Here is a 19,610-nt window from a genome sequence, read left to right as displayed (position 1 = left end):
CTGGAAGATGGTGGGAGTGGGGGCGAACAGAAGGCTGTTTTGTAACAACACCCCAAAAAGCAGGCTGCTAGAGGAGGCTGTGAGGGACAGGGCACCCGGCTCCGCTTCCAGCCACCACTTCGGAGTGGCAGTGGGAAAGGGGAGTAGGGGCTGCTGGACTCTAGAAGATCATGTGCCATGGCCCCACATGCGAGGGAGGCTGTTAATGAGGAAATTTAAAGGGGCTTAAGGAATTACAAGGATTGATTTCAGTTAAAGCGCATCGAAGCAGCCGGTCAGGGTAGGGATTAAGGAAATGCACTCACTGGCATGTAGTGCAATTCCAGTTCCATTAATTTAGTTGGGAAGAGGCTTTGTGCATTTTTAATGTAATCAGATTTTAAAAGGAGTATTGCGAAGGGCAGCTCAAGCTCTGGGATCTCCCCAGGCCCCAGCGGAGCAGGGTCTTGACTCCTTTGCACAGTCTCTGTTCTCATCAGGTCCTTTGTCTCCTCCTCAGTTGTTCCCTTGGGGAAAGAGGACATGGGGGTTATCTGGAGCTTGGTCCTATCCTGGGCAAATAAGAAACCTTTTCCCTTTGCTCACTGTACAGTCCTGCACTCCGTCCCATTGGTCTCCTGGCTGGTGGACCTCACCTTCTCTCTCTGATGTGAGGTTTATTCAACCTGTATGCCAAGGCTCATGAGGTCCCTGCCATCCCCTCTGTCCCTCCCTCCTTCCCTTCCTCCCTCCCTCCTTCCCTCCCCTTTGCAGACTGTGCACCTCCTTGGTAGCTCCCTGCAGACTCCCACCACCCTGAAGAGGAGATGCTCTCTTTGAGTTATTTTTGTGTGAGTGCTTGAGCCTGTGATGGTGAAAGGACCAGCACCTGCAGACGCGTGAAGTCCTCCTGTTATTTTATTTGCAGTGCCAGCCAGCTTTTCCATGATGCCTGTCCACTAACATCAGCCATGACCTGGAAGGACAGGGACAAGAGGTAGTTTGGTCTTCTTAGCGAGGTCAGCCTGGAGCTCTGCCTGTTGAGGAGAGACCTTCAGAGGAGTTGAATGATGAGTACCATAATGCCAACTCCTGCTGCTCTGTGGTGAGCTGTGACGCCAAACTCAAATCACTTTAGACCTGAAGCTGGACTTAACCCGCGGTCCTGGTCTTAGAAGGAAATGCTGTCTCTCCTTTATGATCATCCCTCAACTCTGAACGTCTTCCATTGAAAAGTCGACCATCTGCGCTAGGAGGCAAGGATCAAATGGGTTGAGAACAACTGGCCCTCCTTTTTTTTTTGCAGAGGATTCTTTGATATATTTTTAAGTGCCAGGACATGAAACAGTAAATCCCTCCTTTCCGCTCTCCTGTCTCCTGCAAACAGTCCCGACTGCTGTCCGAGCCAGCCAGTTAAAGGGTTAACTCTAACTGGATGCCTGAATGGCTGCCTTACTGATCCCACGGAGGTAACTGAAAAGACATGATGCATCCCTCACCCCTGCCCATCCTGTTGCTGTGCTGTCTACCTCGTCCAGCGAGCCCCTCAGCTCGCTGCAGTGTCCCCTCTTCCCTCCTGCCCTTCCCTTGCCTCTCCACCTCCTGCCGTCCCGGTTTCTTTCCTTCTCTTTCTCCCGTGTCCTGTCTTGGAAGTCCTCACCTAGAGATCGGTGTTCCATCAGAGACAAGCTCCTTGCTCGTGGCGCAGCATCTCTTGCCCCCCATACGCTCCGATTCCCTGCTGCAGTCCCTTGATCTCAGGCATCAGAGAGAAAGCCGAGCAGCATTGCGGTACTGCGTGTCACACCTCTTGCTGAGAAATTCGTGAGCTTGCTAGAACAAACAGTGCAGGGAAGATAAAGGTTTGGGGGCAGGAGGCATCAGGAAGGGTACCAGAAATATCCTGTGGCAGGCTCGGTGTGCGTTTGAGCACGGCATGGTCAGCCAGGAAGATGACACTTTGCAAAGGGTATTTTTGCATTGATGTTTGAGGTTTGTGTAGCGTAGCATCCTGAGACCACTGGTCACGGGTCCGTATTTTTGAGGCTGTGCAACAATTCCTGTGACTGAGGATCTTCAGGTTTTTTTGTGAAGTGCTACGAGCTGCCTGTGCTGTGCCAGGGAGACACTCGTTGCATTTAATTAACATTTAATTTGCTTTAAGATTACATTAAAACGTGCAATAATAGAAACTCTCTGAAGGGCGGGAGGAGAAGAGGGAAACAGGAGTGCTACAGATTGGCTCAGCTGCTGGTGCTGAAGTGTTCTGCAAGAATTGCATATGGAAGGGAAAAATACTGTGCTTCCCTCTGCAGTCACAGAAAGTATTTGGCATCTGTTTGGCAGGAGGGCTGCTCAGGGAAGGGCTTTCTCCAGCTTGGAAGCGGGTCCAGCAGCTGAGAAGTGGAGACTGGGTTGCTCAATCCTGCTGCCATGGTCCAGCAGAGAGAATGGCCTCGTTTGATGTTCAGGGAATCTCATAGAAGAGGTGCCCTTGGGCTGGAGAGGCAAATCTCAGGCTGCGCCCTTCTAGAGACCACGTAAAACCATCATCCAGCACCTGTGTGTTTTTGAGAGGAGAGGATGCCGGTCCCGAGTGCTGCCTGTGTGTGTGTGTGTTATGTTTCCCTCTCCCTCTGTGTTCCTCCCCATCCCAGAGTTATGTAAGGAAGGATGCTGCGGATGCTCCGGCTATCCCGGGAAGGGGCTGGCAAGGACACGAGGGGCCGGTGGAGGAGTGAAGGCTCTGGGGCTGGTTTGAAATTTAGAGGAAAAAAAGCAATAAAGCCATTTTCTGCCTGGGTAAGCCTGTCGGGAAAGAGGCAGTTTTAGTCTGCTTATGTAACCCCGAGTCTAAAGAAGCTGCTCGGGATCCTGGTGGGGCTCTCACAGCTCTGCAGCACAGACTCACCTTGCAGGTGCCCTGCTCCCCCTCTTCTTCCTCCAGCCCCCTCAGGCCCCTGGTATTTGTGCTGTTTCTGGTGCTGCTGGGTTGTGGTGACTGATTTCTGGTATTGCTGCCCTTTGCCCTCCTCTCACACCTGGCCAGAGCAGGTCTTTCCAAGAAACCATCCCAAAGTTCAGCCTTTAAAAGCCTTTTTTCCAGCCCGAGCAGCTGAATGACTGCTGTGGGTGAGCCTTCAGCTGCTCTGGTGCTGTGTCCGAACTTAGTGTCTGCTTGGCATCTTACTGGAGATGTTTCAGGGTCCCTCCCACAGATGAGGGAACCAAGGACACAGGTTTGGTGAGGCACAGAGCCACTGAGGTGGTTTTTTTTTTTTGTTTTGGTGGGTTTCTTTTTTTTTTTTTTTTTTTTGCCACTCTGGCTAAACTTATAATCGTCGTCTTCTTTGGTTTTCCCCTGCTCACACCCCTGCTCCCCCACATCGACCACAGGAACAGAGGGATGAGGACTCGCCTGGGCTGCCTGTCTCACAAATCAGACTCATATAATGATTTCACAGCTATTCTTCCGGACAAGCCCAACCGGGCTTTGAAGTGAGTATAGCTGCAGCATCCCACCCCCACCCCATTTCTGTCCTTCTCCTCCCTGCCCACCCCCCCCTCTAGTATTATCATCATTTCACTGTACTTTGTATAAACTTTGAATAGTTCTTTTAGCCGCAAGGAAGGAGGAAAACAAAACAGCGCTGATACAGCAGGAACAGCCTCAGAAAATACCTGGATCACTGGCACGAGTTCTCCTGTGAGACAGGACACACGCACAGTCCCTCCTGCTGTGTGTGGGACATACCTGCACGTATTTGAGGATGTAATTTACCCCTCTGTCATCACAACTCAAAGTCTGAGCAGTTGATTTGGTATAAGAGGGGACCAGCGATTTCAGATCAGTCCTCAGTCCTCCTTTGCTAAGCCTTAAGAGGGGACCAGCGATTTCAGATCAGTCCTCCTTAGCTAAGCCTTGTTATTAAACACTACCAAAAAGTCCTGCATTAGTTGGCATAACACCTCAGGTAGATGCTTCAGAGAGTCCAGAGTCCTGATTTGAGATGAGTGGGATGGGATTCAGCTGATCACAAGTCACTGCTTACATCTAGTCTAACCTTCCCCTTAAAGTTAGGAGAGAGAAATAAACACTTCTGCAGGGGTGGCTTTCATTTCACTTAACTTTTGGCATTTACAATGTAAATGTCTGCAGCTGAACTTGTTCCCTGAGCCTCTGCTTAGAGTCAATGAGGAAAAATTTGTCTCTTTTTTGGGTGTGACTCATCTGGCCTATTTTTACCTGCCTACCCAGGGGATGTGAGGTGAGGAGAGTTAAGCCCTTGCAAGTCCCTCGGTATTTCCTCACTGACTCCAAAGGGAGCCCAGGGTGACTTGCTCACCTGGAGACCTCTACATTGGAGACCTCCAAAGTTAGGTGAGAAGAATCCAGCCTTCCTCGGTGTCCTTGTCAAACAGCCCCAGAGAGGATCCGCGGCCATGGGTTGTCTGTAATTCCCTCTTCCTTCCTTTACAGAAGACTGTCAACAGAAGAAGCAACAAGATGGGCAGACTCTTTTGATGTCCTTTTGTCCCATAAATGTGAGTAGAGATCAAATTAAACTTTTTTTTTTATTTTTTCCCCCCTCGTACCCTTAATACTGGTTGTAGCTAGGGCACACAAAGTGTGTACCACATCACACTGCAGAGTGCAGGAAGGGTCCCTCGGGATGCTGCCTCGGGATGTGGCAGTGGCCACAGTCATTTATAGGCAGGACTTTGTCACCTGGCTAAAAAGTGATGGAGTGAGTTTCTGTGGGTTTGCTCTTGGCTGGGTGATCACAACTGATAAAGTCATCAACCCAAGGTCTGTCCTTCTCCAGCTCCTGGGGATGCGCTGGAAGCAGGACCCCAAGGCTGTAGCCACGCGTACCGATCTTTGGCAAGTGTCTCTGGGTCCAGTCTTTCCACACAAGCAAACGGCAGGTTCTCAGCTCGCTAAAGCCCCCTGAGATCCATGACACTGGCTTGTCTCCCTCTCCCTCCAGCTGCTCTTCCGAGCTGCTGTGCAGTGATGCTGAAGCTCAGCCTTTGCTGGGATTGCTATGGGGTGCTACCACACAATGGTATGAGCATGTGGCTCACCAACCTTGAACAAGTTGACCTGTCGCAGAGAAATCCTGCATGGTAGCCCTTAGCAGGATCTCGTTTACAGTTATTGATGCAAACCTGAAAATTTCACATCTGGAAATCTTCCACAAACATATAATCAGCGCACCTCGCTCCATTCAGCAGATCAATCATACCAGTTCTGTTCGGAAAATATTATTCTGCTTCTCCGGTGTTTTCACGCTGAGAAATTATAAACAAGACAGCAAAGTTCACAGTATACATTCATTAACGTGTTTCTATTGGAGAATAAAGCAAGAGCGAGTCAAGGTTGGGGAGAAGTCAGCGTGGGCGGTGAACTATTTTATTGCAGTCAGGAACTGTCTGGTTTTCTCAGAGATACAGGTTTTTTCTGCACTTATGCTTTAAAATATACGTGTAGAATTATATTATTATTTTAAATAAAGTGTAATTTTTCTGATTTCTACTGAGATGACAACAGTTTTGGCAGGGAATTAAGTGACAACTTTAAACAGGCTGGCTGTCCAAGGCAGAAAAAGCAGTATATAATTTTAGCAGCAGTATCTTGTTGAGATCATTGCTCTTGCAGCCAGTAGAAAAAAAAAATATAATGGTGTAGCTGGGTATGGCTAAGAGGGAACATTTCTTTTGTCAAAATTCAAAACAATAAGGGAAAAATGCACCAAAGAGACTACAGGCTGCCTGGGGGATGGTGAGGGGGGAGGACAGGATACTCATATCAGTGTTACAATTCTGTACTTGAGCCTCTGTTCCTCCTTCACCAGTGCAAAAGTCAAAATTTTCCTTATTAGATACAGACTGCAGTAAAAGTGCTTTGGTTACAAAAGCCAGCGAATTTCCGCATCTATACACTGACATACAGCTTGTTCCCTCTTCAGTTGACTGCTGCGAATGCTAAATCAAACCATAGTTCCATTATTTTGTCCAACAGCCTCCACAAGAGTGTCTGTTTTTATTAATAAATTAGCCTTATAGAGTGATAAATGAATTATCAGAATTTTTCCTGTCTCTAGAATGGAAAGTAATTCTGATAACTCTCTGGCACTTAATGAAAAATATTCAGTTCCTAATAGCAACAGAAGGTGATCTTTAAAATTTAAATTAATCTTTTTTTTATCAGCAGTCATGGTGACATAGCCTGGTGATCAGTGAGAAGAAAAAAAAAAAAAGTGGTTTAATAAACTGCTTTCTCAAGGAATATATTACAACTGCTCCGCACCTGAAGTTTCTGGAATTGCTAGCCTGGCAGTCAAAGGTTATAACGATGCAAATTCAAAAAGCTCTGTTGAAACAGAAGTGTTATTTCACTTACACTCGTTTAAAGGAGAGAAGAGCGTATTTCCATAAAAGGAATTATCTTGTGCAATCGTTGGGGTTTTTTCGTATGTATACTTGTATCCGAAACACGGAAGAATTGCCAAAGTTATACTATGAAAACAGAGCAGGAATGTTGCGTTTTCGCTGTTAGAAACCTGTGCTGATGTCAGGTAAGGGAGTCTTGTGCCTTAGCTGACCAAAATTTCAGAGTAAGTAAAGCCTGGCCTGCCTGCATCTGCCTGTAGTAAAGCTGCCAGCTAATATTCTGCTTTTAGCACCAAGAGCAGGGCAGAACTGTCTCAGCCTGATTTCCCTGTCACTGCCCAGGTGAACAGCATTAGCCAGGGAAAATTTGAATTCATGCTTGGGGGCATGGGCTAAGCACCAGCTGGGCTCGGGGAGAGTTTCCCCTGGGGCTCAGAGGCATCAGCAGGTAGATGGCTTCTGCTTGACACATCTGTCATAAACTCCTTCTTTGCTAGATGGACAGTTCATCGGTTTTGGAAGGGAGGTTGTGATGTTGATTTCAGGGGGTTATGGTGGTTTTTGGTCTCTTCCAGCCAACCTGTTCTTTGAAGGAAAAAAAAATAATAATCCCAGAGTGCTCAAGTAGAACTCAGGTGCTGGGTGTAGCAGCTGAAAATGGGGCAGTCTTTGTGGGTAATATTGCAATGGGTTGGACAAAAGCAAAAAAGAGCTCCAAGGAGTAAGAAAGTGGATCAGAGCTCCCTAAAAGACTCTCTGAAGTGCCAAGGTGAGCAGGCTGCCCTTGTACACAGAGGAGGCTGGCAGGGCTGCAGTTCTCTTTACGTGAAAGGCAAGCGAGTGACCTGAAGAGGTATTATGCATTAGACAGGCTCTCTGGGGAGTATCATTATGCTCATTTTTGTCAAATATCCCTTGAAGGGTGATGGCCCTCTGGAGCCCCCTCTTTCCCTCTCCCCTCATTGCTTTGATGAATGATGTCTGTAGGTGATGCTTGACCCTGAGATGCTACCTCTGGCAGCATCTTGAATAGCATTGGGACTCCAGCATCCTTCAGCCTGGCCCTCTTAGGGTAACCATTGCTAAATGGTAGGATGCAGCTCGGCTCCGTTTCATTAACAGCCCCAGATGAATAGGTCAATGCAGAGATATTCTGCTTGGTTTTGTTAATGGGTGAAGCAAATCAACTCGAAACTATAGGATGAGCCAGTTGATCTCCTTTTTACAAGCAGGAGCCTTGCCTGAGCTTGCTTTAAGAGACACAAGCACAGTGCTGCAGTGTTCCCTTGGGTCAGGGCTTCTGAGTGTGGCACACAACAGGACAGAAGAGTTTGATCCTACTTTGCAGCAGGGAATTGAGAATGCAAGAGACAGATGATATGTAGCATGCTTTCTCCGATGCTCAGGGAGCAAAAGAAGTGGTTTTAACATGCTAGGTTTTGGCATCTTTTCCCATATTTTGTCCGTGTGGATTAGCGATGGCTTCCAGGGAAGTGGGGCTCGGTGTGGTCCTCAAAGTGTGTGTGCATGTGTGTGAGTAACAGAGGAGCAATCCCCCCTCTGTACCCATGCCCAGGAGGTACAGACTGGTCAGCCAGATGGAGATTTCTTTTGACAGGCGGTGGAGGGAAATACAAGCAATGGCATGTCTCATTCTGCATCCCTCGCGGGGCTGGACACATGGCTTGTCGTTTGTCCAGAATCCAGCAGGACAGTCTGTGCTCAACCCTTAGTCACTTTCCAATGAAGCATCTGACACAGAAAACCTTTGCGTTGAATTTCCATTTTTATCTCAAGGGTGATCTATTATTATTTTTTTTTCCCCTCCACCAATTTTTTTTTGGTGATCTCTTTGCTCTTCTGCCTCAACTTTACTGCCCTCCTCCTCCTCCTGTTGTCTACACATTGCTCCTCTTCCTACACAGCACAGGAATATCCCAACCTACTCCTGGTTCTTTCTAAGCCAGAACAGTGTTAGCATTAGCATTGTGCTGGTGACAGGCAGCTGATATTCACCAAAGCAATGCTTAAGCAGCAGTGAGAGCGTGTACGTACGCTGTGCAGAGCATTGTGGCCTTGTCTCTTCAGCCCTGGACCCAACATGCTCTGCTGAGCTAATCCATTCATCTACCAGCCATAAGGACTCCATCCTTTATTTCCCACGTGAAGTGCTGATCGTCCCAATGGCGTGAAATGCATGCATTAAATATGTGATTGTTGATTGCTTTCTTATTCTGACAGCAGCTAATGCTTGGTTATTAAGCTGTCTGCCTGAATGATTTAAGCCGCTAATCTCAGCTCTTCCTCATCTTGCTGAAGCTTGCCTCAGTTAAGACCTGTGTTGTGTTTCGTGCTATCCAGTTCAGCCCCTTCCTCCCCAGCCCTTCTTGCTGGAAAGGATCCCCTCTTCCTGTCCTGAAGGACAACATTTGGATGGAATGCCAGGAGTGTCTGAGACCTGATCCTTACACCGTTGTTGATCTGCCTGGCAGTCCCCATCTGGAAAACACAAATCCTTGTCGTTTGCAGGTGACCTGCAGGGTTACATCTGTAAGGTGCACTGCAAGATCTTGGGAAGGAGTTATCTATAGATACTTGCACAATCCTTCCTGTCAACTCTCTTGTGCATCCCCTTGGTCTATTTGAATGGAGAGTAAAATTTAAAATAGAATTTTAAAGCTTACGTTTATACTGCACACTGCAAAAATAAAAAGTAAGCATCTTATGCTCCTCGTGACATTCAGTAGAAGAGCCCTGTTTCTTTGCCTTTATCATACCTGCTCTATCAGTACTGATTTGCTCCTTTGGCTTCAAACAAGGCTCAACACTCTTTTGAGTCAAATTCCCGAATAAGTGTCCAATAGTTGTTTTGAAGGGTCTTGTGTTTATACCAATACATCTCTCCTTTCTTGAACGGCCCTGCCTTAAGGCTACAGGTTTTAAGGATGTCTTATGCTGCTGCATCTGAGAAATTCTAATCCTGCTTTTCATTTCTGTGCTTTTTCTGTAAAGCACCCCTTTGGTATCACACTTCTCAGGTGCTCCAACTGTCTTCTAGGATATTTCAGGAAGCTAACTTAGTAGGTGATGCTCTCCAGCTCCTAGCATACTGCAATCCAGTGCTGGTTGCCCCAGCAAAAAAGCTGTCCAGTTGGGTGGGATGAGCTCTGAAATGGTGCTCCTTCATGAGGGATGCTTTCTTGATAGCCACCATGTGCAGAAGGAGACTAAAGCCATCATCCAGGTCACATTCCAGCTCAGGTGGTGGCAGCCCCCTTACTGAATTGCCCTCCTGCCCTTTCAATCAGATTTGTCATTGTTCCGTGATAAACTTGTGGGCAGTGATTTACTACTGCGCGGTCATCTGGGCTCCCATCTCCAAACTCTGGCTGCCAAGCACAGCTGTAAATGCTGGCAGGCAGTCAAAGGCTAAAGATGAAATCTGTGGAGAGCCAGGCAGCCTGGAGTCAAGGATGACCTCTCCTGCATCCAAGGCCTCTTCTGCAAGATCCTCTCAGGTCCAGCCTCATCATTTCCAGCTCTTCAAGGATTGTGAGGATGGCATGACAGGAACATATAAAGAAGTGGAGAACAGCCAGACACTTGTATTTATCTATCTGCTGTCTAAACTTCAAGATACAAAGGAGCTGATTGACGTGAGAGCAGGAGGCAGAGAATAGGTCCCAGGAGGAACCTGCAGTGGCTGTTCTCTGGGGCAGGGCTGAAGCAAGGGCCTTTCTCACCTCATCAATCATGACATCCCTTTCTTTTAGCAGGTAATATTTTGCAGATATTATATTTTGTAGATATTATATTTGCCACGCAAAGCTGCTACTTCTGCAAGTGTTCCTGTGTCAGTGCTGGCACTCTGGACCTGTTGTAAAGGGAGGAAAAAAAATGAACAGGATGGAGAAAGGGCAGCAGGACCTCTGGAAGGACCAACAGGAGAGGTTGTGTAGTCATAGCAGTGTGCTTGGGTGCTGGAATGTCAAATGTCCTCAGAAATGATGACATATAAAATGACATACATCTCGGGGAACTGCTGCTTTCTCCCATTTGTACTTTCTTCTTTCTGAAACCTGTCAGCCTGCTGGTATGTCCTCTCCTTTTCCTCCTGCAAAGACTCCCTGCTCTATTCCCAAGTCTTCCACTTGCTCCCGCACTGGCCCTGTGAATTTTATAGACATTTAGGGGGACGCAGGCTTTGAAAATTTTTTCTGTCTCCTAGATTTCAGGAAAGGGACCAGCTCTAAAACATTTCTCTCATTCACCATATTTATCTACCCACGGAGAGGCTGAAAGCAGCCACAGGCAGCATCATCCTGACAGGTACCCTGCTCCTGGAGATGCCTTTGGCACTCTCTGGTCTCCAGGCTTCTCCAGGGCTAATGTCAGATTATTGCCCCAGGCTTGAACCCACGACTGGCACTGTTAATTGCTCTGGCATTCTCAGGGACAAAAGCCCTGGTTTTGTTCACAGTAGCAGTCTGAAACCTTGCTCTTCTCCTACAAGTACGCTAATTAAGAAGTGGCAGGGCGAGTTGGTATGATACAGCTATTTCTCTCCCTCCAGGGGCTGACAGAAGAAGCAAGCGTAGCTGGGGTGGGATGAACCCATTTTAGTTGCCGATTGTTGCAATGCCGAGTGCTGATGGAGCAATTAGCAGTGCAGAGCCCGTTAATGAAGGGGCTTTGAGAAACACGGAGTGGAGAGGTTTAGCCTGTAGTGTGGTCCTGTCTGGCCTAATATCTTTTCTGCCTTTCCCTTTGAGAATCTGGGCAGTCAGACATCTCCACTGACTTATGCACAGCCAGAAATAGGATTGTTAGTTGCTGTTCGACACCTGGGGCCATTTCTTAGGGCTTGAGGCTCAGGACCTAGAAATCAAAAATATCTCCGTGTCCTAAGTTATTACTGGAAACAAGAGAAGCAGCAATAAGATTAGGGGACATGAGAGAGAAGAAGGGCAGTGTTACATTGCTGCTTCTCCTCACATATCCGGTGCAGGCAAGAAAACAAGGACCAAGCTGTAAGGGAGTTTGTGATGGCCTGTGACAGGGTCAGCCCTTGTCCCCAATGGGTCTGGGCTTGCCGTGGACATGTGAAAATGACCCACACTAGGCTTCAGGCATTGCCCCTTGGTCTCCATCCCAGCTCCCACTGCCCCTGCCATGGGGAGCAGGGAGGGATGGCAGCACTGCCTAGATCTCCCACGGAGAGAAAAGGGGCAGGTGGAGCCCCCAACCCACAACATTGCAGGAGTTCAGGTCCTACAAACCCTCCCTGGTCTTTGTCCCTCCCTGCCAGGCACACGTGCACTCGCTCCTCTCATGATTTTGGGGACTCATCTGGGCAGTCAGACATCTCCACTGACTTATGCACAGCCAGAAATAGGATTGTTAGTTGCTGTTCGACACCTGGGGCCATTTCTTAGGGCTTGAGGCTCAGGACCTAGAAATCAAAAATATCTCCGTGTCCTAAGTTATTACTGGAAACAAGAGAAGCAGCAATAAGATTAGGGGACATGAGAGAGAAGAAGGGCAGTGTTACATTGCTGCTTCTCCTCACATATCCGGTGCAGGCAAGAAAACAAGGACCAAGCTGTAAGGGAGTTTGTGATGGCCTGTGACAGGGTCAGCCCTTGTCCCCAATGGGTCTGGGCTTGCCGTGGACATGTGAAAATGACCCACACTAGGCTTCAGGCATTGCCCCTTGGTCTCCATCCCAGCTCCCACCGCCCCTGCCATGGGGAGCAGGGAGGGAAGGCAGCACTGCCCAGATCTCCTACGGAGAGAAAAGGGGCAGGTGGAGCCACCAGCCCACAACATTGCAGGAGTTCAGGTCCTACAAACCCTCCCTGGTCTTTGTCCCTCCCTGCCAGGCACACATGCACTCGTTCCTCTCATGATTTTGGGGAGTTTGACCTCGCCGAATGCATTCCCGATTCCATCTATATTTTTAGACACTTGCTTGGAAGTAGCCCGTGCTGACTCAGGAGGTTTCCAGTCATGAATTACAAATACTCAGAGCTTATTGAAAAAGACCAGGAAAAGTTAGAAACACGTTACTGGAAAAAAAAAAAAAAATAGGAGCCAATTTTATTTCCAGGCTAAAGGAAGGCGAAAGGGCACATGTGAAACCTTCAACTACTTCAACTCTGCTGGTGCCATTCAGGGAAAGGAAATAAAAAACAATAGCCATGTCCATAAACACACCCAGGCAGGGGTTTAAGAGGACACAGATTGCCTAATAAATCTTTCCGTATTTCTAATCTGCCCCGGCTGACTCAGATTACATTACTGAAATGTCACAATTGCTAAGCATTAACAAGCGATAAGAGCACTTTTACCACCAACTAGACAAGTAGTAATTATGCTGCACCCTTTCCCTCTCTCCCTTTTATTGTAGCTGTAACAGTTAGACTCTCCAAGATCCTTCTTCTGTTTAAATAGGAACTAAAAATATGTCACAGGGCAATAAAGCAAAGTGACAGAAAACATAGGAGACAAGTCCACAGGCGCTATGTTTTATTAAAGGTTTTTCTTAATGACGGATAGGACATTACAAAGTGCTGCATTATGTGCACACGGTGCTGTGGCAAAGAGAAGGTATCGTTGAAGCTTGACATTTTCAGGAGGAACTTTTCAAAGGTTAGGTGCCCCAATCCGGAAGAAAGCCTTCTGCCACGTTAGCTGGCAAAACGCTTCTTCAGAGCAACAGCAAATGATGTTTGGCCTCGTGGCAGCTCACAAGACTCCAGTTGATGCAATGGGGTAAGTTATGGACACATCCTGGGATCGTGGGCTGTGCTGTGGCAGACCTTGTGAGAAAAATCAAATGGCCTTTTGTAGGCAGGAGTAGGTGGAGGGATGCTTATTAGATGGACTGCTCCCTGCCCTCCTTCTTCTCTCATTATAACTCCCTGTGTCTCCCTTGCAGATGGGCTGGCTGCTTTCCGTGCTTTCCTGAAGACAGAATTCAGTGAGGAAAATCTGGAGTTTTGGCTCGCCTGCGAGGACTTCAAGAAGACCCGCTCGGCAGCCAAGCTGGCCTCCAAGGCTCAGCGGATCTTTGAGGAGTTCATTGATGTCCAGGCTCCTCGAGAGGTGGGTATGCCAGCACCCCGGGCAGGCAGAGCATCCCTCTGGTGAAGGGAGTAGGTCCACCTTCCCGACTTGGGACCTGTGGGGTGCTGGGGAGACTGGGGAGCCCTCCCTTTCCTCCCAGAGGTGATGGTGAGGAGTGGGTAAGGAGGATGGGAATGCCTTCCAGCCTGCTAGAGCTGCCTCTGCTCGTGGTGACTCATCCCCTGGTGAGGGCAACTACTTTGACGATACTAAATTAGTCACAGCCAGTGAGTTCACTGGCAGCTGCAACCTACATTTCCTAACCTCTATGAGCTTCCTAGGAGTTTTTTCACCTTGCTCTTCTCGTTTACTATCAATCCCTCAGCAGGCTATTGGGCTCATTCCTCGCAGGACATTTTTGTATAGAAGCATCCCACGAATGACTAACTTGTTGACTCCCCGGGGAGGAGTGTTTATCTGCTGACTAACTCCCAACTCAATTAGACCTCCTGAAAGATGCCAGCGGTAACTCGGAGCTGAACAAAAAAGTGCAGTCGCAACCCGCAAGCCTGGAATTGTTAAGTCCTCTTTGAAGCACTGACAGGCTGATGCGACTGTCAGATCCTGTGTCGTGATGTTGGGTTGTGTTATTGTATTCATAATGCAACCAGGTGGGTGCCTACTGCACCTGCTCTCCCACAGCTGTCCTCCTGCTAGATTGCACAGGAGCTTGTCACCACGCAGGTGTCTGCAAGAGGAGCCCTAAAAAGGCTCTTTTTACTCCATCTTTGAACTAGGAAGGCAATTGCGAGGCCACTGGGAAGCACCCGGGTTTACAGCAAGTGGTGGGGGGAACCTTGGGGCACGCTTCGATCCCTCTCGCCCTCAGTGAGCATCTTTCTGCTGTTATTCGTGAAACTGGGTGAGATTTTCAGGACTATAGGGCTGAATCTGGTTACTCCATCTTTGAACTAGGAAGGCAATTGCGAGGCCACTGGGAAGCACCCGGGTTTACAGCAAGTGGTGGGGGGAACCTTGGGGCACGCTTCGATCCCTCTCGCCCTCAGTGAGCATCTTTCTGCTGTTATTCGTGAAACTGGGTGAGATTTTCAGGACTATAGGGCTGAATCTGGATTAGAAATGTGAGCACAGGCTGGATGGGTCTTTCCTAAAATTTGGTGCTGTTGTCACAATTTTGGCGTGTTAGAATGCAGGATTAGAAATGTGAGCACAGGCTGGATGGGGTCTTTCCTAAAATTTGGTCCTGTTGTCACAATTTTGGTGTGCTAGAATGTGGAAATGTGAGCACAGGCTGGATGGGTCTTTCCTAAAATTTGGTGCTGTTGTCACAATTTTGGCGTGTTAGAATGCAAAATGACCCTTAAGTGACACAGAGAGCTAGTCCGTATCACTGTCGTCTGAGTTAAGGCAGACAGTTTTACTTTCTAGACTCCTTTAAGTTTGGAGTCTGGGTTAATAACAACAAATAACATCTTTTCAGCCAGTTTCTAAACAATAACCCTAACAAATGCTGACTGCTTTGCCAGGGAAAGAAAACAGGAAAACTCAGGTTGTTGGCCTTCCAAACGAACAGCAGTCATAACATGAGGGTGGTTTATTTTTTCAAGTCCCTGCTGAAGATATTATAACATGAAGCTGGTTTGGGAAAAATCAAACAATTTACTTTATAACAACAGAGTTTAGAAACATTTAATAAGAGCGTACTAATAGTTTAAACCCAGCTAGAAGTTCATTCACCTTTATCTTAGGCCTGTGTGAAGACTAAAGTGAATAGAGAAATCTTGGTCGATGGAGAGAGGTTAGGCTAAATCAGCATTTTTTAGAAGATGCACTACATAAACCTATGCTTAAGAGCCTGAGCAGGGGTAACTTGATTTCAGAAGTATGAAGTAGTTCAGATCAGTATAAAGTAGTTCAACTCTTCCAAATTTGGGGCAAGATTTATAACGGTGGATCACTAGACCCTGCAAAGTTTGGGGTGTTGTTTAGGCATGGCGGAGGGTAGGACATTGGTTGTTCTGCTGCTTTTACAGCAATGGCTGAGATTTAATGTGTCATTTTAAGCAGGCAAACTGGTCACTCAACACCAAACTCTCTTCTGCTACTTTTCTCAGGTGAACATAGACTTCCAGACACGGGAGCTGACAAGAAGAAATATGCAGGAGCCCTCTCTCACTTGCTTTGACCAAGCTCAGGGGAAGGTGCATAGCCTGATGGAGAAAGACTCTTACCCCAGGTTCCTGAGATCCAAAATTTACACAGACCTGCTGTCTCAAACCCAGAGGAGGCTCAGCTAGAGCAGTGATGGGGCCTCAGAAACCACGTGCTTCCCACAACAGCCAAAACCCATGTCTAAATGTGAAACTTTCTTGGTGTTAAAAGCAGTGGGAATGAGAAAAGAGGGAGAAGGAGAAGAGAAGGCTTCCAGAGCATAATCCAGATGTGGTATTAGAACTCTGAGTTTCTGTGCTTGTTTTGGTTAGCGGTAGCATCTTGCAGTTGTTGCCTCTCTCTAGCACAAATCCATAATTCTCTCTAGTCATGGAATCATCTGTTGGGAAGGCAGGTTTCCTTTAAAATCACTATGTTGGTTTGTGTGTAAATAATGCCACTGAACCTTTCCATCCTTCCAGACATCTCCCTGGCTCTCACCTCTCCCCTGTGCTTGGAGGGGCCCTGAGGGCAGTTCTGAAACTTGTGAAGCCAAGTCTAGTCCAAAGCATCATCTCCCACGCTGGCTGCCGGGGTCTGGATCCAGAGACCATGAGGAGGGAGAGAGGGAAGGGAGAGAGAAGGCAGAGGTACATGATTCATGCTGCTTCCCAGAGAGGAAACCATCAGTGAACTTAGCTCACCTTTCCATTTTGGTTGCACACCTGATGACACCAGCTGCTACCCTGTCACAGCCCCTCCACACCTCTGATGTGCTTATCTTCCAGAGATGGAGACTGTTATTTTCTGTATGACCGTCAGGCAGCTGAGTTTTTCTCATGAGGAAGGTAATGCCAGAAACTCTTGCTAGACCTAGGCAGACAAGTCTTCTAGTGTGAATGATTGTTTTTCATTAATATTATTTATTTGTACTGTAGTTCAGCCTTATGACCCCAGTCATCGTTCAAGCTTCATTGTGCCAGGCACCCTACCAAAGCCTAACACAAAGAGGCTCCTGGCCACCAGAGACATTAACAGGCTTGGTGGCTTCTCAGAAATGACCTGCCAGCTGTCGGGAAGGAGTCAAGAGAAGGAATGTCCCATCTGCCCCGTGCTGTGATGTAAGAAGAGCACAAGACCTGTCTGCTATGGCAGATAGCATTTTTCATTTCACCTGACCAGCACATGGCAGAGGAAGGTAACATGAAAAATCACGATTATATTTTTGTTATTTACTGATTATTGACTGTTGTTGTTACCTACCGATTGTCTACTGTGGGTTCAGTGCCATGTAAAGAACTGCTAAGGACACAGACCCTGCTGCATGGTGCTTGCTTAAAAACAGGACAGAGGGAAGCATGCAGTGGAGCGGGTGTCAAGTGGTGTGTGAAGGGTACTTTGGCCCTATTCCCATAGCCTGGATAGCCAGCTGCAGGAGAAGACTCTGCAAACGTCAGTTGTGTAGCACCTCCTCTGTGCTGTGCACTAATGCTCACCACATGAAGGCCCCATTTCTGTGGCATGGCTGTTCCAGCTTATCGGCTGCCAGATTCTTGCAATATTTTCTAGTGCAGAAGCAGACAGCCTGTCTGTGGATTTGAGCCTACAGACCAGAGGTCTATTTTCTTAGCTTTATGAAGGCCCAGAAAGCGACCTCATGGATCTTTTCCTTCTCTCAATCGCCCACGGATCAGAGGCTATAAACCTCTGCTCTAGTTGAGGGTGGAGGGGAACTTTGATACATCAGAAAGGTGGTGATAAAGGTTTTGTGTAGTGTGGCGTGGACTAGGTAGAGTGAATTCTAAAGCTAAGCAGGACGTGTTTGGAATGAGATACAAAAAGCCTGCTCAGATATTAAAATTTACATGCATTAGGTAGGAAGCAGGTTTTGAGGGTTTTTGTAAGGATGCTGTACAGAACATTAGGACAATTAGGTTTAGGATCAAGACGGGGATGGTAAGCATGTTTGTTTTATTTTGAAGGTGTATTCCTGTGATGTCTAAGACACTAAAGTCTAAATATGGTGCAATTGCATAATTTATTATGTTCAGTAGGGAAGCCTATTTTTCAGTACCTGGTTCGTCAGCTCTAGCATTCTCCAGTTGTTTTGTAGAAAAAGATCAGTGAAAGGTGGGCACTAGAAAGTGCCCTAGAATCATCCAAGGGGTCTACATCACGCAGTGGGCCAACCGACCATGAGTGTAGCTGTTCATGGGTCCATAGCTTTATGGCAAACAGGGTACCTGGCAAAGAAGGTCTAGCAGGACAGGTGTCTGGGGAAACTTGTGCAATGCTCTGCAAGGAGTCATAGACAGAAGCAGAGGATATAGAGCCATACATCCAGTGGCTGTCCCTGGTGGTGGCTGGAACATTACCTATACAGCTCCTTCCTGCTGTAGTTGAAAGGGAAGGAGGAAGGCAAATCACCCCACGATGCAGTGAAACCCTCTCAATCTTGACCTGCAAGGGAGGATGCAAAGGCACTGGCTGTGAGGAGGGACTGGAAGAACTGTCCTTTCCAAGAAACACTGTGTCTACTACATCTGCATAACGCAGGATGGACTGGGATCTCTCAGGGACACGGGTTGCTTCGGCTGAAGTAGTTCCCTTTGAGATGGCCTGTGGTGCCAATTGTACCCAGTGTCACTGCGACTCCAAAATGGCACAGCCACTGGTGATCCAACCACTGCAACGTGGCAGCTCAACTTCCCAATGCTGTGGGGATGAAGGGAGGCCACCTTGTCTGGCCCTGCCTCCCTCCATTTCAGCCTCCTCTTGACTATACATGCCAAAAACATCCCAGTGCTGCCCTGGATGTGAGAGAGCACCAGCAGGCTTATGCAGTCATCCCTCTTAAAGAGAAGGCAGAAGGCCATGTTATCTGCCTTGTGGTATTTCTCTTAAAACCACCAATACACCTTCTGAGTGGGCTTGGATGATGCTGACCTCTGGTGCCAGCTGATGCATCCCAGAAGAGGCTCTTCAGCAAAACGTCCTGCAGGTACCCGAGAAGGTCCCAGGGACCACCAGGCCACGAGGAAACAGCAGAACAAGATGTTTTTGTCGAGGAATGAGGAACAGAAATTCAGAAGAAAAGACAATTCCCATGCTTCCCTCATGGCTACAAAGGCAGGTCCTGTTCAGAGTGTGACTCCAGAAAGCCCAGGAGGTGTAACGTCTCTCGGCAAGCTCCTTCAGCATGAGCGCTGGCACCCTTTCAGTTTGTGTCAGAATTCATTGAAAAACTTCAAAGTAGTCAACATCGTGTAAAAACAAGCTCCCTTCTCTCCTTCATCCACCTGGGGAATTGCTTTGCGCCGGCAGACTCGGAGATGGCATTGCTGCAGTTGTGACAGGAACTGTGTTCGTGTCGGCTGATGTAGGAGAAGTGCGCGCCGGCAGACTCGGAGATGGCATTGCTGCGGTTGTGACAGGAACTGTGTTCATGTTGGCTGATGTAGGAGAAGTGTTTTTGCCCATTAAACTGGTGCCAGATGACATCCTCCACGGGAAACATCCCAGAGCATAGAGTGGAGCAAAAGTATTGTCTGAGGCATATGAGTCTACCACGGTTATTTTTGTTGCTGCTCTTGCAGATTTTCTCTCTTGAAGGAAAGCAGACTAGTTATTTTAAGTAATTTTTTTTAAACAAGAAATCGGCACCAGCTGCTTCTTTTATGCCAAATGTCAGTCTGAAGTGAATTAAAATAGGCAGCTTATAGCTCTTCCCCTTAAACCAGGGGCTGATTAAGGAAATAATGACTGAGCCAAAGCTTCAGAAAGCACTGAGTGATGACTAATCCCCATCAAGGACAAATATCCTATCTTTGATTCATCTCTTACTGGTGTGAAAGGGATACTCATAACTTACAAACCCTATTTCTCCCCTCCACAAGCACACATCTCCAAAATTTTTCTCCTGTTTCAAGTGGTGTCAGAGTGTGCCATCACACGAAGAGAGGAAAAAAAGCATTTCGCTCAAGTCTTTATTTTGT

The 19,610-nt window shown here is 47.5% G+C and overlaps 1 protein-coding gene across 7 annotated transcripts in view; it reads left to right on the top strand.

The window, feature by feature from the left end:
• Positions 1-18,947, top strand: part of RGS8 (regulator of G-protein signaling 8) — a 29,213-nt gene extending 10,266 nt beyond the window's left edge. For 3 of the 7 annotated variants that reach the window (XM_014943538.1, XM_014943539.1, XM_014943537.1), the window contains 5 exons: positions 908-1,448; positions 3,376-3,477; positions 4,460-4,524; positions 13,316-13,482; positions 15,579-18,947. In XM_014943538.1, coding sequence (XP_014799024.1) covers positions 1,423-1,448; positions 3,376-3,477; positions 4,460-4,524; positions 13,316-13,482; positions 15,579-15,761 — 543 coding nt within the window. In that variant the 5' untranslated portion in view covers positions 908-1,422 and the 3' untranslated portion in view covers positions 15,762-18,947. The remainder of the gene's footprint in view (positions 1-907; positions 1,449-3,375; positions 3,478-4,459; positions 4,525-13,315; positions 13,483-15,578) is intronic. The other 4 variants (XM_014943535.1, XM_014943536.1, XM_014943541.1 and 1 more) reach the window with 2 other exon arrangements.
• The last annotated feature ends 663 nt before the right edge of the window (positions 18,948-19,610 follow it).

The sequence above is a fragment of the Calidris pugnax genome, unplaced genomic scaffold (genome assembly GCF_001431845.1).
Source record: "Calidris pugnax isolate Ruff unplaced genomic scaffold, ASM143184v1 scaffold63, whole genome shotgun sequence".
Lineage (NCBI taxonomy): Eukaryota > Metazoa > Chordata > Aves > Charadriiformes > Scolopacidae > Calidris > Calidris pugnax.
This window is presented reverse-complemented; position numbering and strand designations above follow the sequence as displayed.